Here is a 26656-nt window from a genome sequence, read left to right as displayed (position 1 = left end):
CAGCAGGAAGCTTTCATCAGTAGTAACCGTGGCAACAGATCAGAGAGGCTTCAAAAAGCCTGTCTGTATGTAATTAAGAAAAACGAGGACACGGACGAGAGAGCAGGGAGTTTAGACAAGGAGACCCTGGCTCTGAGCCCTGCCAGTGTACTTCCCAAGGGCTTCTGAGGACGGAGAAAGCAGATTTTCTTCTCCCTCTGGCCTCGCTCTCCACTCCCCCTTTAAAGTTTTGGTTTGCTGGTCTCAATTGGCCTCCTTCCTGAGGATGTTGCTGGGGACCCCAGTGCTGGCCAAATACTCTCTGCTGGGGGAGGGCCCCAAACCCAGGGGATGCAGCCTAGATGGGTAGGAAATGGCCCTAGCGCTTCCTCTAGGGAGATTTATTTGGAGGCCAAATCTGCTCTCTGGTCAGACTCTTTGTTCAGGCACAGGAGAGACTAGGCTGCCTACTTGCAGGACTGCACCCTTGTCATCAGGACAATGGAACACAAACTTGGGGACAATCATTGTTTTAGCTGCCCAGACACTGGGCCTGGCTTGCCTGGCCTGGAAGAAGCCTCGTGGGAAAAGGGACAGGAGCAAGCCTTGTGGGGAGGCAATCTGAGCCTGGGGATGGCTTTATTTCCTGACACTTATTCTTATCTGGAACCATCTCCTTTATCTCTGTGTTTCCTTTTTTCCTGTCAGTTTTTTCTCTCCATGTAAGCTCCATGGGAGTAGGAGCTTTTCTGGCTTGCTTTTTCCTATTTCCCAAGTGCCCAGAACAGTGCAAGAGTATTTATTAAAAGAGTGAGTGAGTGAACAAATGAATAATGAATTGGGTTCTAGCCATCGTTTGTGGCCCAGACTTGGGCCACTTCCACAAGTATGCGCTGGGAGCCCAGGTACCGTGCAGGTTCTCTGAGCTGTCTGAGTCTGCTCTCCAGGGAAGGCTCTTAATGTCTGTTCCTGCTCCGTGGAAGGAAAGGATTCAGATTTATGCAGCCTTGGACTCAGCAACCACGGCTCCCACAGAGCCCTGTTGATGCCCCACAGATGCATTTGCTCTGGAGTGCAGCCATGAATGAGGGGTGGTTGCTTCATATGAAGCCTGTTTCTAAATAAACTTGAAAAATTCTTCTTGGAAACCCACTGTTTTTCTTCTTGAGTGGGAAGCAAATGAACAGACATGGAGAAAGTATTGACCAGGGTTGTTCTCCCCCAACTGCCATGGACACCAATGGATCAGGGACGGGGCAGCTCCTTACCCGCCACCTTTATCTCACCAAAGCCTCTACCATTCAGGGGCACAAGCAGGGTCCTCCCTGCTGCTGCTGCTGCATCCTCCCTCAGCCCCGCAACAGGGCATCATGTCTCATGCTGGAGAGGGGTGCACACATGTGACCTGAAGCCTTGCACACTGAGTAGAGGTTGAAAACTGGTGGAATGGGGCCTCTCCCAGGCAAAATGCTGGGCATAAGAATCATGGAGACTAACCAGCCACCGGCCCCTGTTCACCAGGAGGCCACAGCATGGTGAGGACACATAAGAAGAGCCCATCACAGTGCAATGGTGGATTCTGAGTTAGGCATCCAGAAATGGGCTTATGGAAGCCCAGTGTGGAGATGCATGACTCCTGGTGGAATGTGCTGGATCTGGAGGGTGAGCAGGAGTTCTTCAAGTAGATAGAAGGAAAAGAATTCCAGACAGAGGAGAAAGTACAGTGCAAAGGCTTGGCGGAAGTAAAGAGAGCTTCGTTTGCACAGGACATCACAGGAATCTTCCTGTTCGTTACAATATGAGGGTTAAGGTCCAAGGGGCCAGAGATGAGATCAAGAGCAGTAAGACCACATGGGGACCCGAAGGACTTGGAAAGGAGGGTGAACTTTTGAATAATTGGGGTTTGAGTAGAAAACAGTATGATCCCATGTACATTTGGAACTTACACCCTGGCAAGAGAGAATGGATAAGAGAGATGGAAAGTGATGTTAGAGAATTGTTAGGAGTCTTTGCAATAGGGTAGGAAAATTGACAAGGCTCATCATTGTGAGGCAGTGGAGATATAGAGGAAGGGAAAGATCACAGAAAAGGAGATAAGCTGACCGACTGTGTGTTGGGCTCCCATATGTGGCGACCACACAGGGAGCTGTCAGGAAGGTAAGGACTGAATTGTGTTCCCTGGATTTTTCAAGTAGGAGCCCCCCTGCCAAAAAAGGCAGGTATGGTGGTAGAGTGGGAGAGCAACCAGGCTGCAGCTGGCTGAGCAGGGAGAGAGGGAGGCCCAAAAGGCCTTTCCGCTTTGGGAAAGCTTGGCTGGAGAGTAGATAGAGGACATGTAATATAGAGAAAGAAACGCCAGGTGACCATATTTTGGTTTTAAAATGACAATGACTGGGCTTCCCTGGTAGCGCAGTGGTTGAGAGTCTGCCTGCCGATGCAGGGGACATGGGTTCGTGCCCTGGTCCGGGAAGATCCCACATGCCGTGGAGCGGCTGGGCCCGTGAGCCATGGCCGCTGAGCCTGCGCGTCCGGAGCCTGTGCTCACAGCAGTGAGAGGCCCACGTACCGCAAAAATATTAAAATAAAAAAAATGGCAATGACTTATGCACGTTTAAGGGGATAAGGTGGAGTTAGGGGAGAGGGTGAAGTTGAAGTTCAAGGGAGAGAGGAGGGAACTGAAGTGGGGAGGTCTCCAAAGAGTGGCAGGGGTGGGTCGTCACTCTCCCTGTCGGTACCTCTCTCTGCTCCTCCGCCCAAGGCTGCTTTCTGAGTGATAGCCCCAAGATGTCATAAGGATGCAGCAAGATAACATGGTTAAAGGATTTACCCCATGCCTGGCACAGAGCACGCGCTTGCTGAACGTAATTATTATGATCATGAGAAACAGTGGCCTGTGGCTGAAGCTAGGCTGTCTGCTGTAACAATGAGACCCACAGTGATGGCACTGACCACTGGGAGCTTGTGGTCTGAGTGTCATCAGTGCAAGCAAACAGACATGTCTAAGACAGGCACCGGCCGATATGGCCGTTTAATGACTAGTGCGGTGTGAAATGAGGCTGGCCACGCCCTGTAGAAGCCCACCTAGCGTGGTCCCGACTGTCCGCCCAGTACTAGCTGTGTGCTAATTCCCAGAGAGGTGGATGTTCATCCCTGGGCATATGGGTGGGGAATTCTTGAACACTATTTGCAAGACTTCAGTAAAAATGCTTCATGAATCCTGCCCTGTCACAAGCATGCATGAAAGTTGTGCTTTAGCTCAGGCCTAATGGGCTTCATATAGTACAGTACTGATTTTCTTTCATGTTTTAATACAATCCGATTTAATATTTGCTCTCTGCTCTAGCTGCTTGCTGTTGACTGATTCAACACAGAATCCTTCCCTGGTGCCCCCCGACCTTGTTGTTATTCCCTCATTCTGTGTGTTGGCATTTGATTCCTGTCTCCAGCATGAATTGCCATACATGTCTTCGTTCAGCTGGCGACAGTCACGTGCGTGAATTCTGAAAGCATTACTATCCAGAGCGGTGGCTCCAGCCGGCCCACCATTTGGAGGGGGGGTGCTTCCAGGAGGGATCCATTTCCATCAGGTAGATACTGAAGATAAGCAGAGCTCAGCCTGGGAGCTAGAGGCTGTGATCTGCTCTGTTCTTGGGCAGGAGATTCTCCAACTTAATCTCCAAATGCTCAGGACTGCGGCCGGCCATTAATTCAGCATTTTTGCCCTCCTACTAGGGACCAGGCTTTCTAGAGTTTTGCAACAAGGCATTTCAGCCTTTGCCAGAGTGTGACCAGCAGCCATAGGCAGAACTGTCCAGAGGGAAGAGGCTACCCTGCTTGAGTCCCTGTGAGCCCGGCTGATTTGTAGGAGAGGCAGTCTGTTCAAATCTCCTGTTGTCCGTTTATAGATTTGACTGCCAACTCTTGGAGTGCCATATCAGAGTAAGGCCAGCTCTTCCCTTAGTAGGAAAAGATAGTTTCACTAACAGGCAGCACAGGGCTATAGTTAAGAACGTGAGCTTTGGAATCAGGCAGATGTAGTGTCCATGCCAATTTTAATTCTCATAGACCACATGATCTATAGCCAGTCCCCATTCTCAGCATTAGTTTCCCTTTCAATAAAATTGAGTTAATTATTGTACCTTCCCAATAGCGTTCTTGGAGTGGGGGTGGGGCTGTTAAATGCATGCAAAGTAGCTAGCAGCGTGTCTGGGACAAACCCCTGTGCTCTTCTAGTGTCATGGGGTCAAAAATGGTGGCTGAGTAAATTTCCTGACTTCATGCACCAAAACTTGTGCAATGTGAGTATTCATCTCTCCAGGTCTTCTGGCAGCCCATCCTACAGAATATACACTCCCAATGCCATGCACACACCACATAGATCCCAGATTGTATGAGATTTTATGCAGGATGCCTGGGTATGTTGGGTCTTATGAGGGGTCACTCTTATCCCTCAACCCTTGAGTTCTACGCCAATTAAGAAAAGACAAGGAATCCAGTAAGTGTCCAATATACATACATGTTACTGATGCTAAAGCTGCCTGGAGGATGCAGCTTGGTCCTGAGAACAGAAGGGCTTGTACCCAAGTCCTCCATCCTCCTCTCCCTTGGCACACATGATTCAAAGAAGGAAAACCCCAGTGGGGATGACTGAAAGGGGAGTGGGAGACAGGTTGTCATCTCTGTCTGTCATTTTTTCTCAGAATGGATTGAGGCATGGTGATTTGGGGCTGAGGGAGGAGAAGGGATGTGTGTATGTGATGAGAGTAGGAACACGCCAAAGGCAAATGGAGAGATGCTGGGGAAGCTTCTATCCAACCTCACTGTCCTTTCGTTGTCTCCCTATAGGTGTGCCATCAGGTCCCCGCAATGTCATATCCATCGTCAATGAGACATCCATCATTCTGGAGTGGCACCCTCCTCGGGAGACGGGTGGGCGGGATGATGTCACCTACAACATCATCTGTAAGAAGTGCCGGGCAGACCGCCGGAGCTGCTCCCGCTGCGATGACAACGTAGAGTTCGTGCCCAGGCAGCTGGGCCTGACTGAGTGCCGTGTCTCCATCAGCAGCCTGTGGGCCCACACCCCCTACACCTTTGACATCCAGGCCGTCAATGGGGTCTCCAGCAAAAGTCCCTTCCCCCCACAGCACGTCTCCGTCAACATCACCACAAACCAAGCTGGTAAGTCTGCAGGCATCTGTGCTCCTGTCTGTCTGCGGGGCTGGTTCTTTGCCACTTCTGTGCAGGAACAAAGCTTCGGCCACACATATCCCGTTAGTCTGCCCTCAGGCCTCCTCCCAGGAGTGAAGGTATCAGGCGATGGGCATTTGTGGCCATGGAGGAAAAGGCTGTAGTGTTTCACCTCTGAGAATGAACTGGATTCTGAGGGGTTTTCTTGTGCACAGTTCAAAAGCAAAGATGTACATCCAAGCCAGAGTAAGACCCAGTGCTCTGCGACCAGCTGGGGCTCAACGAATGTCCTTGGAAGGATGGATGGACAGATGGATGGATGAGTAGGTGGGTGGATGGGCAGAAACACTGCACGATCTTGAGAACACCGGTGCTGTTTTATTAGCCAGCCCAGCGAAAGAAACTTCCCAGAAATCCTGTGATAGTCAGTACTGCCTTCATAGATTATTTTTCAATTAAACCCATGTAATTCAGCAGTACGTTCTCCTTTACAACTTGGTCAGATGAATGCTAAACTGTTATAGAGACTTCAGATAGTTGGCAGTAGATCACTCCTGATGGCTGGTACAACCCTGTGGCATGCATAGCTCAGAACGCGTTTTCTTCTCTTCTCTTTATTTCTGTATCTTTTGCTCTTCTGACCTTTTCCTTTTATTACTTTTCACACCACTTGCAACAATCCATTTCTTTTTATATCCATTTAACCGGTCCATTCATGCACTCACTCATTTATTTATTTATTCACTCAATTATTGAGACAGTTATTCAGCATTTACTGTGTGCCAAGCTATGGATTAGACACTGTGAGGGATACAATGATACACGGACACCATTGTTCCTCCCGTGAAACTCAATCACTTCTAAGTATTGTGTGCTGTGAACATGCAGTAAATACCAAAGGAGCTAGAGAGAAATGAGCAATCTCCCCCTTGAAGGGAAGGTGCAAGGCTGCAGAGGGGACATGAAGATCACGTCTATAGGCAATGATGGGGGTCGTGGGCAGTGGACCATGATTTTCCGTGGAATTATGGATATTTCTCAATCAACAAATTCTAAAAGGGCAGCTTGTTAGCGGAATAGCAGGACCCGAGCATTTCTCTTTGCTCCCTCTCCCTCCACATAGCCCCCAATTCTTGACCTCTTCTATTCTCCATCCTTTCCTACTCCTCCTCTCCCCATCCCGAGACTCATTCTACCTCTTTTAATACCAGGCACCTTTGATGGCAGATGATTCTTGGGTTTAAGCTGTCAGAACTGAGAAGAAAAAAAGGTGTCGTCGGAGAGCATGGCTATCCAGATGGCTGCGTTGTTGCTGTGAGCGTGTGTGTGTTCGTGTGTGCGTGTTTGTATGTATGCGTATGGTCACGTGTTTACATGCATACGTGTGTAGTGAGAAAATAAGACTGGAAGTGTGGAAGCCTCCAGCTGGTGACCACAGTCCCAGTGCCATGGAGACAAAGGTTGTGACAGCCCGTCTTACTCAAAGAGAAGAGAACGGTAATTTCTGCATCATGATGAGCACATAACATGAGCAGCCTTTGTTAGAGTATTTCCCTTGGAGAGTTTAAGGCAGAAAACTGGCTGAAATATTTTAGTGTCCCAGCTTCTGGGAATAATAATCCTTCCAGTCTGTCATGTTACGCTGGGCTTGGCTGTCTTTTCCCTCTCTCTAAGCATGTGTGAACAAACCTGCCACTTATATTGGTTTGCTTTGATTTCTGCCCCTCCCTTCCCTTACCCTGCTATTCCCGAACCTGCCCATCTGCTTGTCTTGCCATCTGCACCTTCTCAGGCTGCCGTGGAGCTGGGGGACCAGGGCTTCTACAAGGGACCCTGTGTTACCAATATTCAAAATATTTATTTTTTTCCTTACCCGTTGGCCCCTCCAGGAGCATTTCTCATGCTTTGTTCCCCCTCTCATGGGCCCTTTATTCTTAACCTTCCCTGATTTTGTAGTCCCAGCCCCATTGTCACTGTCCAATCTATGATTTCTCTTTGGGAATTCTGGAATTTGGGTGTCAGAAAGTTTACAATCAACAAGGTAATATTGCAAGTGCTTCTTGGTGGCATATGGTTATTATAAAATAAAGGTCAAGTTAACAAGTGGTTTCTTATCCATGGGCTGTGGGGCTCTGAGGAACACGGTGCTGTTTGGTGAGTCCACATGTGAATGCAAATTATTTTCCACAAACAGATATTTGTTTAAAAAGATGAGAACTTTCAAAATAAACACTCGAGCCTGTACCTCTGCAAGAAGAGTTTAGAAACATGAATGGAAGCCCCAGATTTTATAAGGGATGAAAGAGAGACTAAATAACAGGCATCATAAAGTCCCTAGTGACTCATTCAGATCCATTAAGAGACAAGGTGGATGAACACGTGTATCACCAAGAAGTCATGATATGCCTGTCCCCTTTCCAGAGCAGCCCTGGGCTCTTCCACTCTGGGCAAGATCCAGGTCAGCCTTCCCCTCAGACCTCCAGGTATGGTGTGACGCTTGTCAGTACCTGTGGCCACATTTGTCCTACTGTTTCGGTCATGAGTAGGTAGACGGCAGGTAAAGAATTTGACCAAGAGCTGACCTGGAATCAGTCATTAAATCAACTACTAAGTGTTCACTGAGTATCTATTCCCTGCCTGGAACAGCCCAGACTGAAATGGTGGGGGGACTATTGAGTGGGTCCTGATTGAGTAATCGTTATTATCCATAGTTTGTTTCTCTTTTGAGTTGACAAACAATTTTGGAATATACAGACTCATTTGATCTTCATAATTACCCTGTGACTTGTACATTATTGTTCCCACTTTTCCTATAAGGAAGCAGAGACTTGAAGGGCTTGGGAAATCTGGGATTAGAAGGAGGGTCGGCAGGCCATCCATTCTGTTTCTCTTTTCTGTTGCCTACCCTAAAAGGTGGGCAGTCCCTCTGGGCTCCCCATATCATAGCCTCCAAGCACAGAAGGGTTCTTCAGAGACAGCCAGTGCCATCCGGCTGAATGGATGGCATCTCAGTGTGCAGGCTGATTACCCTTCCACAATTTTCTCTGTGACGCTGAGCCATGAAAGGCTTCCCCCTGCCTCTGGATGGAAATGGGAGATAGACATGTGTTTGTTGAGGGGTACAAGTTGTTCCAAGGTGAATTGAATCCTGACAATGGATATCAGGGTCACATGAGAGAAGGGTTTGGACAAGTTGTCTGCCAAGGGTTTTGGGCTTGATCTGAATGTGAGAATCTATCTAGGGAGGCTGCTCACTGCTCTGGGCTGGCTCCTCCTTTGTTTAGGAGCTATGGACGGCATCTGTGGCTGGGTGTGCCATTCTTGCTGTCCAGTAGAGGCAGGATTGTGATGCTCTCCTTCCTTGGGGCTGCCCAGATGTGCCACATTGGTGCTGCATCGTGTTGCTCTCGTGAGCCCTTCCCAGTGGAGGCAGGCAGCTCATCTTAGCTGATTTAGCTACCTGACAAAAAGAGTCATGGTTGGTATCAGTCTATCAGAGAAAGTCACCAGTAGGCTTCTTTCTTTTTTTTTTAACATCTTTATTGGAGTACAATTGCTTTACAATGGTGTGTTAGTTTCTGCTTTATAACAAAGTGAATCAGCTATACGTATACATATATCCCCATATCCCCTCCCTCTTGCATCTCCCTCCCACCCTCCCTATCCCACCCCTCTAGGTGGTCACAAAGCCAGTAGGTTTCTCTTGACCCTAGGGTTTTGATCTAAGGAGATTTTGTAGTCATCTTTTGGTCCATTGGATACATATTAGGTATAGTTCTTCCCTCGGAACCAGCATGACTGGGGGACGCCAAAGGGTCTATTGCATCCTGAGATCCAAAGAGCCTTCATCTCCTTCTGTGATTACCCCAGTCAAGTATATAGTCAGACTACTCAAGGATCTTGTATCACTCAGAGAGTATCAGGATGAGATTCTCACGCAGCCCATAGGCTGAGGAAGAGGACTACCATTTTTGAGCACCTCCAGTGTGCCAAGCCCCTACCAAGTTCTTTACAAAAATGATGTGGGTCATGTGAAGAAACCGAGGTCAGAATGCTTTTGGAATTTGCTCAGCATCTCACAGGCAGAAAATCATGTTTCTGGGTTTCATACTCAGGTTTGTGGCCATTTTATCCTCAGACTGATCAAAAGTTGCATTATGGTGAGCTGTGTAGGTTGTAAGCTCCCTCTAAGCTATTGCCACGTAGCTGGGCCACTTTAGGTGTCAAAACAATGTCCATCACCTTTGGTCAGGGTTGGTCATGAATTACGCAAGCTCAAATTTACGTGAGGTCTTTAGGGATGCAGCCTTGTGCTGAATACAGCTGCCTTGAGTTTAAAATAGGCCAGATCAGGTGGAACTCTCTCTGTTCCAGTGGCCAAGCGATCTGCAGAGAGGTTGTTATCACTACTAACTTCTGCAATCACTCTCCGGCACCTGGCCCCAGGTTCAGACTGATGGCCGGATCATCTGGCTGTCAGAGAGAATTAAAGTGAATGACAAACTTTACTTCTCTTTTCTGCCAACTAGACTCTGAGTGTCAGAGTTGGGGAAGACAACCTCAGAGGAAATCTTGGAAAAAATACATAAGACAAATCAGACCAGCACATCTATAAAATCAACTTGTAGTGTGGTAAAATAAAGTCAGTAAATTTGGGAGCATCTGAGCCAGAGAGAACACACTCAAAGACCCATGAGGCCAGGCAGGTAATGGAGAGGAGCGACACGGAGCCAGGAGTCAGACAAGAGGGAGTGGTGGGGACTATATAGGGAGTTGAAGAGAAGAACAGGGGCAGCCCCTACTCAGCTCCAGCAAGTGGCGCCATACTCAGCGCTGCCAGATGTTATAAGCTGAAAATCCAGATTAAAAATGTTGACAACTAATTAGAAAATTTTAAAACACTTGAGAGCCAAACAAATCCAATTCTGGATTTGGCCTTTTGGCTGTGGCTTGCAGCCTCTGATTCAGAGGGCTAAACTGACTTACCCAGGCTTGAATGCTGAGTATGCTGTGTGGTACCATCTCATACCCCCTCGGGGCCGTCACCTTCCCTGACTCCTGGGCTCATGGTGGCAGCCGTGCAGTGGGGAGGGGAGACGTGGGGTTGGCCCCTCTCTCTGCTCCTCTCATGACTCATGCAAGTTCATTGAATTGCCATGATCCCTCCTTTCTCTACAGTAAGATGGGAGTACTGGCACCTGCTTCCTAGTGCTGTGTGACAAGCAAATGAGACAGAGGAGAGAAAATCACTTTGCAAACCGTGTGATGGACTGGGAGATGAGCATAATTTCTGAGAATATGTCCTGAGCCAGACAACAATTTGATGGGCTTTTTTTTTCCCCCTAGGCTGTTTCCTTCCAAGGCCCCTGGTCCCTTTGTTTGGGACTGATGTCATCTAGATCAGATAAATGACAGATATTGGTTTGGCCACTCTTCAAGGAAGGAGTAGGCACCAGAAAGGAGAGCAGTGAAATCTGTGTTCCAGGGGGTTAATGAAAACGGCAGGGAAGGAACAGAATCTGTATACCCGACACAGGCTCAGCCTGCCGCTCAGAAGAGCCTGACTGTCTTTCCTCATCATGTGTTTGGAGAAGCAGCACTTTTCCCTTCCCTGTATGATGCATCAGCAGCATTTATATTTGACATTAATATTGTGCACAGTTCATGTATGGCCTGTGGTGCCAACTGCATGTGAAATACTAACATATACACTGTGCCCACAACACAGACACAAACCGTTACTTAATTTTATTTAAAAAATACTACACTACTCTGTCAGTCATCACAAGCTCCTATAGTTTGTCCATTTTTAAGGCATTTTCAAAGTTCCTAGACAATTAAACTCACTCAGAGATGCCACTTTTCCCACACATGAATTACCCAGCCCACCAATTCCTCTGAACACATCACCTAATTTGCATTATTCCTTGGTTAAGTATAGTATTTGCATGCATAAAGAATAATCTTTGGATATGAAAAGGAATTTTATGATATTGCAATATATTGAGCTCTCTGGAGGGAAGATATTATGTAAATCTCAAAATTAAATATTAAAACAATATTACACTGCTGCCTGTAAAAATTTAGAGTGTTAAGATCCATATGCTGAATCTAGTCCATTTTTAAGGGCTGGTTTCACTGGAAATTAGCAGGTGATATTTGTTCCAGAGCAGAGAAGAAGACTGAGTCAGAACATCAAAAAGATGGGAATAACTTTAAGGAAAACTTTCACTGAAGTTAATAAGGAAAAGTAAAAAAAAAAAACTTAAGTCAATGACAATTTCACTGTTCTTAATTCAATTTCATAGTTCATTTTATTGCTTTCTTCTCATTGGTAATTTCCAAAAGGCTGTTTTTATTGTTTCTTAAGTCCTGGCATTGAGGAGGAACTTCCAAGTGGCCTCAGAAAGGTCCTGCTATCTGCAAACAGGGGTTGTTGTCTCTTGAGTGGAGCAGGTCAGCACATAGCATTGCCCTTGACCAAAGGCCTTCCACTCCCAGCAGCCTTGGGTTCTCCACTAGGTGGTGAGCTCTGCAGAGAATCAGACTTTCCAACCTACCCTACTGTCATGAGGGAGGGACCTACAGCACTAGGCATAAATATTTGCCAGGCTCCTTTAGTCCCTACATATGAGCTAAATATGAGCTTTGGTATATAAATGTTTGGTTGATGTGTAGTGATCAGAATATATCCTGGTGGTCCACGGGTGGGTAGGTGCTCCCTCCAGGTCAGCCAGGGGACCAGGTATCTTCCTCTCCTGTGGCTCTTAGAAGGAAAACTTAAGGGGATGACCTTAGGATGTTACCAGAAGCCCTGATGTACTCAGAGGAAAACAGTGAGATTCAAAGGGGGGTTTGTTTGTTTGTTTAAGCGCATTAACTTTGGAAATGTATTCATTCATTCACCACAATCTTTGTGACTGCCTTCCACATGCTGACTCCTTGGCTTCTGCTTCTAGGGGCTCCCATTCACTTACTCAACAAATATTTATTGAGGTCTTCTGTGTGTCATTCACGGCTCCAGGCCTGAGGAACACAGGAGCAAACAGCACAGACAAGAGTCTTTGCCTTGGAGAGCTCCCATTCTGGTCCCCAGCACTCACTGAGACTGGGCTCGGACGCCTAGAAAGTCACCAAGGGGGATCTCAGCCGGGCTCTGGGTACCACAACCCACTGAGGTGCCAGCTCTCACTTTGCAAAAGTTAGGATGTGATCACATGCCATTGCTAGAAAGCATTTCAATCCGAGGAGGTTGCTGCTATACAGTGACAGTACAGGGTGGGATATTTTATTACTTGCTATCTGACCCATTTGAACTTCTTGCAGACAGATTTCACATGCTGGGCCACGCGGTGGTTGGGCGTAGGAATGCTCCCTGTTCCAGGTCCTGAGCAGTGCCTAAGATTCTGCTAAAAGCTGGAGAACAGCTGTGTGGCTCTGAGGATGACTAGAGGGTCCCACGGGCCCCAGGGACCTATTTTCTCATTTTACTACCTCTTGGGCGCTCTAAATACACGGCTTGTTTAGTGAAAATGGGACTGCCAGGCAGTGAGATGTAGTAAGTTCCTTCCCCTGTTCAAAGTCCAAATGAGATTGTTATCACCCTCATTACAGAGGGAACCTCTAGTTGGATTACGAGATAATTTCTGTTCACCTTGTGGCCAAGGCACAGGGGGCAGGAGGGAGCAGGAGACTGGTGATGAGTCTGTCCTCGCTCCTCTGGCAAATGTCAGTTCCAGGAGAGCGTGCCCTGTATCCACCTGAGTGGCTACTGTTCCCCAGTGTCTAGCTAGGTGCTATTATTCCTCTAATAACAGCATTTGAGAAATCTTCATTGAATGATTTAATAAATTATCAAATAAATGTATGAATGGATGCCTCGATCCTTCTTAAACTCATCTCAGACATCAGCAAGTGGTGTGGCTTGAGCTTTCTCTGTGATCTTTCCTTCCTCCGGCATCTCTGTGCGGGCACTGTGATTGCAGTTAAAACCCCACGTTCTCCCAGATGTTGGTGAGACCTGGACTTCCTGGGTGCACTGTCCTCCCAAAACATGGCCCTGCGGGAGACACTCTGCTATGCCCAGGCTGGGCTGCCCCCTCCCGCATAGGCAGGGCCCCAGCTGCTCCAGCAGGCACCAGTGGAGGTGTCGGGTTGGCAGTTCCGACGCTGCTGTCCGTCCACCTGCACGCCAGCTCTGCGCCTATCATTTTCACAGCACCATCCATGTTAAACAGGCAGGAGCACCAGGGGTTTTTGAATGCAGCAATTAACAAAACAGTAATCAAGCTAAGTGTTTAATTTCAGAAAATTAACATCTTCTCTGAGCGGATGTGAAAGATGGGGAAAAAAGGCACATTAAATGTTCTGGGTAAATAAAGGCAAAGCCGGACTACAAATATTTTCCAGTGCAAGAGGGACTTTTTGCCAACCCTCCAGGCCTTGGGATCAGTTTCCTTCTGAGAGCCGAGCCGCAGCACAACCTCAGCTATAGAAATGAGCCCTGGGAATTTGAAGTGTGTGTGTCTCTCTTTTGCTTCCTTTCTTTTTCTTTTCTTTTCTTTTCTTTCTTCCTTCCTTCCTTCCTTCCTTCCTTCCTTCCTTCCTTCCTTCCTTCCTCCCTCCCTCCCTCCCTCTCTCTCTCTCTCTTTCTGTCTTTCTTTCTTTCTTTCTTTCTTTCTTTCTTTTTTATCTGGACAGAACAAATGCTTTATGTATCCAGAAGACCTCAGGGGAACAAGCATGCCCCTGTGAGCCCGTCTGCCCCATAGAAACCCCTGATGTGTTTCTTGTCCTTCTCTGAGCGGTACTAGTTATAAGGATGGTGCATGAGTTCTTGAATGTGAAGGAGTTTTTTGTGTGCATGGGCCATATGTCTCCTGATACACTGAGGGCTTCCAAGGGAAAACACCAGGTCTCACTGCTCCAGTAACCCTTGCACCTCAGTGCGGTGTCCTATGTGTCCCAGGAAGTCCTGTTAGGCCTGACATAATGTTCACAGTCTGCTGGCACCTCATAACTCAGTGGGCTGGCATTGGTTCGCAGGAACGGCTTTGCATGTGGGTAGGGAAGCTTGTGAGGAGGTGTGTATATGGAGGGCTGGTTGGAAACAGGGCCTCCTGGTGTCTGTTGTCTCATCTGATGCCCTAGAAGGAGTGAGGATGAGGAGGGCAAGGAAGAAGGCTTTGCAGGAGGGTGGCCGAGGTTTGAGGCCCAAATAGGCAGCCCCAAGGCTCCTGAGGAGGAGCTGCAGCTCAGCGGGGAGGTGGGCTTGGGGAGGCTGAGTGGGTGCTGCCTCAGGGAGCACAGGGGAACCGTGTCCCCACAGGCCCACAGCTCCCCAGGGAGGGCCCTGGAAGTCTGGCTCAGGGAGCAGGTTTCCCAGGGGGCTCTTGCAGGAAGCTGACATGGAAAACAAAGAAACCAAAGCAGGAGAATAAGCGGATGGTTTGCAGATACGTGGGAGACATGCCACGGGCTCCCAGAAGCGCACAGGGACCGTGGGTTCGGTTTTGCGCGTGTGCAATTTAAGGAGCTTTCTGAGTACCCGAGTCGCGGTATTATTGATGCAGTTGGACGTTCAGGCTTCTATTTTCTCTGTAGGTGGGTGGTAAGCTTGGTTGCTCAGAGTGAAAGAGGAGACACTGGGGTGGAAGGGTTAAGGAGAATGAAAAAAGTTAGGCAGTCCACTCCAGAGAACGGGAGATGGAATTGACCAGAGAAATTCAGCATTTCCAGAAAGTGTTTTGAAGGCTTATTTGAAGTTGGTGATCTTATATTTACAAAGCTGCCCATTTGCCCTGTTTTGTGGCTTTCTCAGCAGTACCTGGCTGCTCAGAGCAGACCCTACAGAAAGAGGATGGTGGGTCTCTCGCGGGTTGAGTTTTGCTGCTTGTATCCTATGGAAAGATAAAGGCAGCTCATGCCCCAGGCTTAGGGGATTATCGTCAATTACACTATTGCAAAATGGAGCCCAAGCTGGATGATGCGGGATATGAATTGGGAGAGGGCTATGCAGAGACAAAGGTGGAGAGAGCCAGATGAGGCTACAGTGGCTGGGGGGAGTTATCAGAGGTTGCCCCAGGCAGGATGCTTGCATTCAAGAATACTTGAACGTGTGGCTTTGAAACTGGAGCACCTTCAGGTGAGGCCAAGTCCAACTGTCTGGTGGGGAGGGTCAGACATGGAGGAATAGTGGGGCTGTGAGCGTGTGCTGTTCAGGTGGGCGTCAGAGTCACCCACAGGAGGGCGAGGCTGGGATTGAGAAGAAGATAGAGATGGAAGCCCAAAGCTTCAGTGAGTCAGGGAGTGATGTGGGAAGGAGTGCCCCGCGGTCCCAGGCTCAGGGAGCAGTGGCCCGGCTGGCATGTGGACAGAGGGGGAGGTGGTGAGCAACAGTGGAGAACACAGCCCGCCTCCTGACCCTGAGATGTGCCGGGCGTAAAGTCATACACTGCCAAGCTGGAGAGAGCTGCAGGGCGGAGTGCGTGGAGGGAGTGTTCTGGGAAGAGCCAGGTGGAGGCCATGGGGGTTTTGGGCTCCTGAGCAGCCGTTTTGGAGGGCCTGGGGCAGGGGTGTGCAGGGTGGTGGAGGAGGAAGCCAGGCTCACAGGAAAGGAGGCCCCGGACGTAGTGGGGAAGGGGGTGCAGGGAGGGCTCCAGCTGGGCAGTGCCCTGCAGGAGTCAGGCTCTCGTCCCTGAGGCCAGAAGACTTCGACCTCCGGGCCCAGGGAGGACAGTCACAGTGGCTGCAGGCGCAGCTCCCCTGCCTGGTGGCAGTGGCAGTGATGTCAGGCTTTGGGTGGTGGTGGGTGCCCTACTGAACCCCTGTGGGTGAGAGCCAGGAGTAATGGGGCACACAGGGTGTCCTTTGCTCACTCCTGTGGCTTCTCCAGTACCAGAACTGCCTTCTATGCTCAAACACTCAATAAACCAGAGCTGCCATTGCTCTGGTCCCACACCAGGAAGTCTGACAGGCCTGCCCCAGGCACCCTCAAAGCCACTCTGGGGTGTCTGCCTAGGACTGGCATCACCTGACAAGAATTCCCGTCTCTCACATGCCCTTGCATAGCCTCCTGCTGCCACAGGGCACAGCATTCAGGTTTGCTCCCTTTAACTGGCACAGCTTCTGGTTCCCCCAGGAAGAAGGAACAGAGGAAAAGTGCCAGGCAGGGGTGACCCAGTGGGCAGAGGGGCCCTAGGAAAACACTAGCGAGGATGCTTCATCCTCCTGGCACAGGGCTCTGCTCACGTCCACCTCTGTTGGGACCCCTGACCTCTCCAAGGGATCAAGGGTCCCAGAGGGCAGCACCCACCCATGAATGATGTGACCCTGACCGCACCCCTCCACAAGCTGGGCATCCTCCAGGGGCTCTGAAAATGCGGGGTGCTTGAGTGTAGGGGGAAGGGCGAGAGAGCCAGCATCCGTCTCAGGGACAGGAGCCAGGCTGATCTGGGCTCTGCTCTAGCCTGCTGGGGACATAGGGAAACAGTTTCTCTCTCTTACCCTCAGTACTGTAATCCATAGATGGTAAGAACTGACAGAAAACTGAATAACATCAGATGTCCTTTTAAAATGTAACATTCTGGACTTCCCTGGTGGTGCAGTAGTTAAGAATCCACCTGCCAATGCAGGGGACACGGGTTCGAGCCCTGGTCCGGGAAGATCCCACATGCCGCAGAGCGACTAATCCCACGAACCACAACGACTGAGCCCGCATGCCACAACTACTGAAGCCCACACGCCCAGAGCCCGTGCTCCACAACAAGAGAAGCCACTGCAGTGAGAAGCCCACGCACCGGTATGAAGAGTAGCCCCCAATCGCCGCACCTAGAGAAAGCCTGCATGCAGCAACGAAATTAAAAAGAAATAAAATTAAAATTTATTAAAAAAAGAAATAAAATTAGTAAAATTAAATTAAATTAAAAAATAAAATGCAACGTTCTGATTTCTAGATTTCTAGACAAAGTTTTCAAACTTGAACTTGCCTTAGAATCCCCTGGAGGGCTTGTTAAGACTCAGATGGTTGGGCCACACCTCCAGGGTTTCTGATTCAGTAGATCTGAGATGGGCTCAAGGTTCTGCATTTCTTATCAGTTCTCAGGTGATGTTGATCTGGGAGTATGTTTTAAGAACTAGCAGTGTTGGGTAGATGATCCCAAGAAAGAACCCAGCCCCAATCAGAGGCAATACAAAAAACGAGGGCCTCTGCTGTAAACCCACAAACCCAGAGCAGCCCGCAGCCCCCAATCCCCAATGTCACAAACCCAGAGCAGCCCCCAGCCCCCAACTCCCTTGGCTTTTAGAACAAAACCCTTAGTGGATAGACCAGTGAGGGAGGAGCCCCTCTGGGGGTGTGTGTGGGGTTGACTCAGCCACCCAGGCTGGAAGCCTTCACTTTCTCTCCCACTCACACTTGGTTGAGCCTGTGACGAGACTCAGCCAATATTCTACTACAGCATCGAACTGATGTCGCCCACCCAGAGCAGTCCTCTGTCCCCAGGGGACTCAAGGTAGAGAAGGAGATTGGAAAGGGTTGTCAGGGCCATCTCAAGGCACAGCCCAGAGCAAAAGCAAAGAAGCCAATGTCCACACTAGAGGAAAACAATTAGAAAAATAATTAATTCTGCTTTTGTAGTCATACCCAGTCTCCAAACTAATTACTTATTTGTTTAATCTACTTTGACCAGAAGTGTTACTGCACCAAAAATATTTAATGAGTCAGGCTTCCTGATGTAAAATTCAAGCGTATTTGTGCAATGAAATGAGTTTTCATCAGCAGAGGTGGAACCTGTTATCTAAGCAGTACCTTCTCAACAAAGTTCTCTCCTAGAATACGGATGTCAGAAGAGACAAGATTCTTCTATGCACAGTTCATCATTTGCACAATTCATCTGTGTGCAAATTATTCTTCTTTGTCATCAGTACTATTGGGCCTGACGTCTTTACCTGACATTTAAATACAGATTTTAGTTTTTTCCTAAGGATGTATTTCATATAAGGAAAAAGATAACCCAGAACCCTTAACTCTTCATATCCAACCTCGAGACCCATGCCTTTTAGGAACTCACATAATTTAATCTGAGGTCTCAAGGGGACTTTTGGAGGTTGCCTAGCAGTTTTGGATCTTTCCATGAAACCTTCAGAGTCTGGGCTGGGGAGATAGGAAATGGACCAGCCTCGGGGCTCTGGGACCCCTGCTTCTGATTCACCCAGAGCAACACTGCATTGTTCTGCTTCACACTTTACACTTCAGGGAATCTTTTCTTGGTAGAAAAGATTTTACAGCTTAAAAAGAAAAGTTAGAAAAACACTCATGTTAAGGTAACCTTTCAGTTGAAACATCTCAGTGAGATGGGAATGGCCCCAGCCTCCCCAGTTTCTGCCTCTGCAATCTAGAAGCACTCCTGTCCCCACTGCCCTGGGACCGCTGTGTTCAGACCCACTCTGCGTTCCTTCCCAGGTACAGGCTGCAGAATCACGACCCCGCCTCCCCTCCCCCGACATCCTTCTCCTTTAAAGGCCTATGTCCATGTTTGGTGCAACTGTGTGATTTTCCGACCCCTCTTACCTCCAGCGCCTTTGGGGAAGAGCCCGCAGCCATTCCAGTAAAGGCAAACTTTTACTGAACATCGATTAGGGGCTAACACAGTGGGAAGAAGCTAAAAATAAGACTTGTGCCCTGAAGAGTTTATTCCAGTGATGGAGACCAGAGCTAGACCCCAGTGCACTGTGCCCCAAGGTGGTAATCACAGCCCCATGAGAGTTATTAAAAGTAAGGACTTTGAGTTGGGAGGAGAGAAGGGACACTTTGGTGGGCATGGTCTGGCATGGCTAAGCCAGGGCAGTGTGTGGACTGATCTGGACCTTTGAAGGCTGGTGGGGTTATGAAGAGAGGTGGCCATAGTGGGAGATCCCTGAAGCTGAGTTCTGCTGAGACTCAGTGAGTGGAACAGTGAGATGAGAGCAGCGGGCTCCTTAGAGGAAACCATGGGAGGCACCCGGACTGGCCAGCGGCTGCCACATTGTAAAATGTTAGAGAAGGAGTTGAGATTGTTTTTCCAATGGGGAGCCATTGAAGGTTTTTGAGCATCAGAGGAAGTGAGTAAAATGAGCTTTGGGACAGTTAATCTGGCTGCAGTATACTTTAACCTGAAGAAGGTTAAAGTCCCAGAGGCGGACAAGGGATCTGGGACAGGATATTAGGTGTAAGGCAACGCCAGTGACCCGACCAAGAGAAAGGTGGGCACAGAGCCGAGGGAACATTGTGACTCCTGGACCTGAGTCACACCATCGGATGGGTGGGCCATGCCTCAGCCCCTCCCCACAGTCACAAGCTCTCCTTGTCCTCAAGGACAAGGCACCCCATTGTTTTACTTCCTAGATTACGTCCCAGAGAAACTTCAGGTCATCTCGAGATGTTACAGGAAACCATCTTCCTTCTGGAGCATTTATCACACCCACCTCCAGGGAACCCCGCTGTTAGCCTTCCCTTTCTCCAAGCCCATTCTTATTCATCACTCCACCTCGGACTGGGTTGACATGTTTATTTATCTCCTCAAAGATATTTATCATACAAATACCCAAGGCTTGTCACTGGATTGTGGTCTTCACATTTACCTTGGGGAACGATGCCCAGGGACTGATTTGCATCTGTGAACAGTGGTGGACCCAGAAGGAGACTTTGGGCTGGTTGCCAAGTCCCCTGGGCTAGCAGACTGGATCTAGCTGGAAGAAGAAATGGACCACACAGGGCACATCCTCAGAACATTTGCAAACCTCATGACATCAGGGTTAATATTCTTGTTTTACAGTTGAAGAATTTGAGGCCCAAAGTAGTTAAGTAACCTTAACCCAAGATCACAGAGTAAGCAGATGGCAGAGCCAGAATAGGAGCCTTCCTCTCTCTGCAACATCTCTAGAGCCCTGAGCACAGTCCGTCTCTATTTTTTCTAATTTCTACTTCCCTAGGCTGGGGCCCTTGGCTCCTTACTATTCCTTACCACCCCCTTGTTTTCTTCACAGCTGGGGTCTATGCTGTAGATTGCAGGTGGTTAGTCCAAGGATGATTTAGCTGGGAAATGCTATTCTAGAAAGAGTAGGGGGGGGGGGGAGCATTACCATATGATCCAGCAATTCCACTCCTCAGTATATACCCAAGAGAAATGCAAATATAGGTCCATGCAGAAACTTGTACATGAATGTTCTTAGCCGCATTATTCACAATAGTCAAAATGTGGAAACATCCCAAATGTTCATCAAATGATGGATGTTTGTCCGAGAAACAGCAATGCCCCGGATGACTGAAGGGATGATAACACTCAGATGCACACTGTTCTGGCTGGGGCAGCTGTATCACTCTTAGGGGTCACTGTGGGGACCTCCCCCCACCCTACAAACCTTTCCCCATGGAAGGACAGGGGAAAGCTCCCCAACCCAACCCAGCATGAGTTATTGTGAGGGAGGCAGTGGGCTGCCCTTTCCATGGGCCTCCTTGGGAAGTTCAGACAGGAAAGCTTCCTAAGTGGAGACACCGTTTGTCTTCCAGGACACTTGCTAGGCTTGTTACCTGAGCCCAGGCAGAGGGGACTCAGCTGTGACCCTCACCCCTGCTCGAGGGCAGGTAAGGGGTAGCCTCACAGCAAGGCTGTCCCTGGCATGATTTCCACCTGCAGAAGCAACACTGTTTTCCCCTTTAGATGAGATTTATTGAACTCTGAAAATCCAAGTTCCATATTTTTATAGCCTCTTCAAACTTTTTTCTCCAATAGGTCAACTTAATTTTGAATGTATGTGTGTTTTGCTATTATTTTTCTTCAAAACTACTGATAATACTTTTGATGTCTTAAGTAAAATATTTTAACATCATTTATTATATCCCAAAATGGATTATGGTGATAACTGTTGAAAGAATTCTTTTGACACAAAAATCAATGAAGACATTAGGAAGTAATTTTTAATAAGCAAAGATAATGCTTTAGAACTTAGTAATTGTCCTAGGAAAAAAGCATCAATTTGTTCTCACATTTTGGAATCTGAGATGCTTAATCATTGGGGGAAAATGCCCCTAACAGATAAGGAAAACAAAATGAGTAAGAGAAAACTTTGAATATGACTGAGTCAGTAACTAAATTAAAGGGTCAAGGAATGTCATAAACATAAACTGTATGGTCCAGGAGAACCTGAGATAGGAAATCAAGACTTCACACATTAAGAGCCAGGGTCCAGATTTGGGGTTATTAACTTGCAGACAGATTCATGCCACCCTCCCAAGACCCAGCCTGACTCTTAAAGGAGTGCAGGCCCTATGATCTCTTTTGGAGCCCTTCTTACAAATGGAGGGCTGGTGGTGGTCCACCAGGCCGCATCCGTGATGCCACTGGCAGTGACCTGTGACTAGTTTGGGCTGATACTTGTCCCATGTCACCGGTGAGTTGTTTCATAACTTACAGCTGGGGCCATCCTGTCCCTGCAATTTATCCACATCTCCCTTGTCAGTTCAGGCAAGAATGTTCTGTGCACTCTCGCTGCTGTATGTGATATACTATCTTAGATCTGTCTGCTTCAAAAGCAATGGACTTGAGGATACGGGGAGGGGGAAGGGTAAGCTGGGACGAAGTGAGAGAGTGGCATGGACATATATACACTACCAAACGTAAGGTAGATAGCTAGTGGGAAGCAGCCGGATAGCACAGGGAGACCAGCTCGGTGCTTTGTGACTGCCTGGAGGGGTGGGATAGGGAGGGTGGGAGGGAGACGCAAGAGGGAAGAGATATGGGGACATATGTATATGTATAACTGATTCACTTTGTTATAAAGCAGAAACTAACACACCATTGTAAAGCAATTATACTCCGATAAAGATGTTAAAAAAAAAAAAAAAAGCAATTTGGGAGGAAGTTCTCCCAAAAATCTTCCTTGGTAAAAACAGAGACAAAGGACTCACTCCACCTGCATTTGCATTTTCTTCATCCCTAAGCCCTTTGACCAATGGCGTTTAAGTCTCTTTCTGCTTCTGACACAGTTAAAGGGCTTCTTATTATTGGCTGTAAACAATACAGGTGTGTGACTTTTACACACTCCTGGTTTTTGATTCTGGTTGAACCCTCAAACAGATTTTCCTCAGTGCCTGACAGGACACTTGTCATTGCTTCTCCACTGTCCTCTTTGGATTCTGGCTTCCTGTTGGGCCACCCTCTTTATTTTGCTGAAAAGAAGTGCAGGGCAATTTTGATTATGTTTGGAATTTTTTTTTTTTTTTTTTTTTAAATTTTTTTGCGGTACGCGGGCCTCTCAAAAGAGTGGAAGGCTGAAAAGACAAAAGAGTTTTCTCCTGGTAAGATGTTTCATTTTGTTTTATTTTTATAAACTGTCATTAATGGTGTATTTCCTTATACTTTTCTATTAAAAAACTGGAGAAATGTTTTAATTACTCTATTTTTCTTCTTATTTTTGACAGCTTTACTGAGGTATAACTTATAGACCATTAAATTCACCCTTTTTGGCATACAATTCAATGAGGTTTAGAAAATTTACAGAATTGTGCAACTGTCATTACAATCCAATTTTATTTTTTTATTTTTTATTTTTTTTAAATTTTTTTGCGGTACGCGGGCCTCTCACTGTCGTGGCCTCTCCCGTTGCGGAGCACAGGCTCCGGACACGCAGGCTCAGCGGCCATGGCTCACGGGCCCAGCCGCTCCGCCGCATGTGGGATCTTCCCGGACCGGGGCACGAACCCGCGTCCCCTGCATCGGCAGGCGGACTCCCAACCACTGCGCCACCAGAGAAGCCCCTGTTTGGAATTTTTGAGCACTGCCTCTTTAGGCCAAACAAATCTTTCTGTCTTTCATTTAAAAATTTTTTTGAAGTCTAGTTGATTTACAATGTTGCGTTAATTTCTGCTGTACAGCAAAGTGACTCAGTTATACATATATATATTATTTTCATATATATTCTTTCATATTCATATATATATTTCTTACATATTCTTTTCATATATATATTCTTTTTCATATTCTTTTCCATTACGGTTTATCACAGGATATTAAATATAGTTGCCCTGTACTATACAGTAGAACTTTGTTGTTTATCCATCCTATGTGAATAGTTTGCTAATCCCAAACTCCCAGTCCAACCCTCCCCTCCCCTCCCTCCCCCTTGGCAACCACCAGTCTGGTCTTTATGTCTGCAAACACATCTTTCTTGATCCTTCAGTACCTTCTTTCCAAATAGCCCCTAAACTAATCCTTTGTCCGTACTTTTTCTAAAGAAAGGTCTATATTTGCTAAAGTTTAATAATTTTCATTTCCTTCTCTCTGTAAAATGTTTAATTTAGTCAAAAACGTTCTGTGTGCTTGTGAGGGAGAGATTCTTTCAAGCATTCAGTGAAACTGTCCCTTCATCTTAGGATGTAGGTTTATGGAGAAAAGACAGCTGGCCAGGACATACTGTTCAAACTATTGTATTCAGGGGTCCCAGGGGCTGCTGCTTTGAATTAATTTCCCCTTCCTGTCTTAGTCTGCCTTAGTTTTGCTAAAAGAAGTTGGTGTTTGAGTGGATACCTGAGCTCTTTTTTATTTTGTTTTGTCTGAAGGTTTTATTGCATGTGAAACACCAGATTTAGAGGTGGCATTTGCACTTGGAGAAGGAAAAAAACATTTGTCACCGTAGGTGATCACTGATGGCAGAGTACCAAATGTAAGCTGTTCTGATCTTCAGGGAGGAGGCGTGATACTTTCTTACTTTCTCCCCTGTGCAAAATCCCATCTCAGTTAAAAGGTAATACATTTAGAGTGACCTGTATGAGGATAGATGGCCTGCCAGGGGGCCCGTGACGATGGTGTCATCACCATAAATCTGAGAAATGCTGGCGGAGGTGACTGTCACCCTCCGGCAGCTTCTCCTGGATCTGTGTGCTGCTCCTGGGCTGCTGGGAGGTCCTTGCCACCTGTATAACAGGGACATTCCTCTCAGTGGATTTGACTATCCATTGTGTCTGGATCACCTTTCCTCTTTGCCATTTGACCCCAAATGGGACCTTCAAGCAGGGCTGCGACTTTCTTACTTGTCTTTCTGTCTTGAGTGATTAGAGCAGGGGCGTGGCACAATGGTTGGCATATATGCTGAGTTTTGAATGATGGCTTTCCAGGGATTAGAGGCAAAGTAAAGAACCAAGCCCATCAAAAATCCTCAGGCCATTGGGATTAACCTTTCTAATTTTTAATACATGATGCTTCAGCTTTTGAGGCACAAGGATCCTGAAAACCTATATGGCACTGACATGATTAAAAACATGTCAACTGAATCGTGTTTCCACAGAGGCCTGAAAGGGCAGCCCTTTCAGTGTGGTGGGCGGTGGCCGGGGATAGTGTAGAGAGGGGAGGATTAATAGGGGCCGTTCCCATCCATCCTGGTGGGCCCAGCAGGATCCCAAACCATCCCGACTGACTCCAGGACACTGCCTCACTTTCCTGAAGCTCCTTCATCCTCTCTTGGGGCTCTGCACAGTGCACACAGGCCTTGGGAAGAAAAATTCCAAGCACCCCGTTAACCATTCAGCCTGTACTAAATCCACACTCACTGCCTAGTTTCACTTTGGTGACTCAACAGTGGCATCTCACACATCCTGTCCCCCGGGGAAGGCTGACTGCCGCTTGATTTCTAGGCGATCACACTCTCCGGTTCTCCTTCCACATCACTGGCCTTTCTTTCTCAGGCCCCTTGGTGGCTTTCCCATCACCTCCTGGATCTTAGACTATATATCCTCTTCTGCTCCTTCTCTTGGTGATTTCTGTCATTTCCAGTGCTTTCAATATCTTTGAAATATGATGACTTCACATTTATAACTCCAGTCTGGACCTCTTCGGCATGCATTTGCCTACTCAGCATCTCCTCTGGGACATCCTGGATGCTTAAAGCCAGCAGGTCCGAAGTGGATCACCTGTTCTTTCCTCCCAAACTGTTTGTACCGATGTCGTCCCTGATCTCAGTCGATGGCTGCCCCACTTTTCCAGCTGCTCAGACCAGAAACACAGCCATTGAGATATATTCTAAATATATTCAGAATCTGACCATCTCCTCTCTCACCACCTCCACCACTCCAAGCCTGGTCCAAGTCACCATCATCTTCCAGCTGGATTATTCTTTCAGCTTTCACACGACCCCTGCACTCCATTAGCAATATAGCACAGAGTGATACTGGTAACATGTAATTCGCATGATGTCACTCCCCTGTTTGCGACCCTCCCATGGGTCCCCATGTCTCTCAGTAGAAGCCAACATCCTCTTTTAGTGTCTCTGGGGGCCCTACCATCTGTGACCTCATTTCTGCACCAGTCCCACTGGCTCTTTTCTGTTGCCCTGAAGCACCAGGGTGCTTCCAGATCAGAAACTTTGCCCTGGCCTCTCCCTCTCACAGGCTCTTCTCCCAGGCATCCGCCTGGCTCCCTCTTTACCCTCTTTCATCTCTGTGCTCCAGCGTCTACTTCTCAGACAAGGCCTGGCCAAACACAAGATTCAGAATTGCAGCCTTCCCCTGGCCGGCCTCCTATATTTTGGCATTCTGTGTCCCTTCTCCTCTGCTCCATTTTTTTCCCATTGTACTTAATATTTTTAACATACCTTGTAATTTATTTATTTATTATGTCTAGTCTCTGAATCCCTCCACTAGAAAAGAAGCTCTATGAAGGCAAGAAATGTTAATTTGTTCACTAGGGAATCTCTACAACCTAGAACGATTACTGGCACATGACAGATGCTCAATAAATATTTGTTTAAATAGCTAATTAATGGATCTGGGCCATGATCCTAAGTTGGGAGGAAGAGAAGATGCATTTGATGGTTGAGTCAGGATCAAAAATTATTTCAACGTACCAGACTCATAGGCCAAATTAGCACCATAAAGGCACATGTAAATCCCTGTAGTCAAAGCTAAAAGCCAACTCTACTGACAAAAGATGAGGAGCATACCATGGGAAAAACTAAAGGTTATACTGACTGTGGTTTCAAAATCAAATAGCAGGGGCTTCCCTGGTGGCGCAGTGGTTGAGAGTCCGCCTCCCGATGCAGGGGACGCGGGTTCGTGCCCCGGTCCAGGAAGATCCCACATGCCGCGGAGCGGCTGGACCCGTGAGCCATGGCCACTGAGCCTGCGCGTCCAGAGCCTGTGCTCCACAGCGGGAGAGGCCTTGGCAGTGAGGGGCCCGCGTACCGCAAAAAAAAAAAAAAAAAAAATCAAATAGCAGGGACATGTTTTTGAAGCAAAGGTTAATGGTCATATTAATAGATGTATAGTACACAGATCATGGTGGATATTAGTTTTACTCTAATCTTTGCTGTTCAAACAGCAGTGAGAGAACTGGGTTCACCTCTGGGCCTTATGCCTAAAGAGATTTAGATAACATGAGCCCCGTGTGGAAAAGAGCCATGGCGGCATACGGCATATCATGGGAGAAATGTTCATAGTACCTGGCCATTCTTTTCAGCA

At 47.6% G+C, this 26656-nt stretch overlaps 1 protein-coding gene across 1 annotated transcript in view; it reads left to right on the top strand.

Annotated features, from left to right (window-relative positions):
- The window catches only part of EPHB1 (EPH receptor B1), a 433422-nt gene that overhangs the window by 309234 nt on the left and 97532 nt on the right, over positions 1-26656 (top strand). Inside the window, exon 5 of the mRNA XM_007457544.1 lies at positions 4825-5160. Coding sequence (XP_007457606.1) covers positions 4825-5160 — 336 coding nt within the window. The remainder of the gene's footprint in view (positions 1-4824; positions 5161-26656) is intronic.

This window comes from Lipotes vexillifer, unplaced genomic scaffold (genome assembly GCF_000442215.2).
Source record: "Lipotes vexillifer unplaced genomic scaffold, Lipotes_vexillifer_v1.1 scaffold86, whole genome shotgun sequence".
NCBI classification, from domain to species: domain Eukaryota; kingdom Metazoa; phylum Chordata; class Mammalia; order Artiodactyla; family Lipotidae; genus Lipotes; species Lipotes vexillifer.
This window is presented reverse-complemented; position numbering and strand designations above follow the sequence as displayed.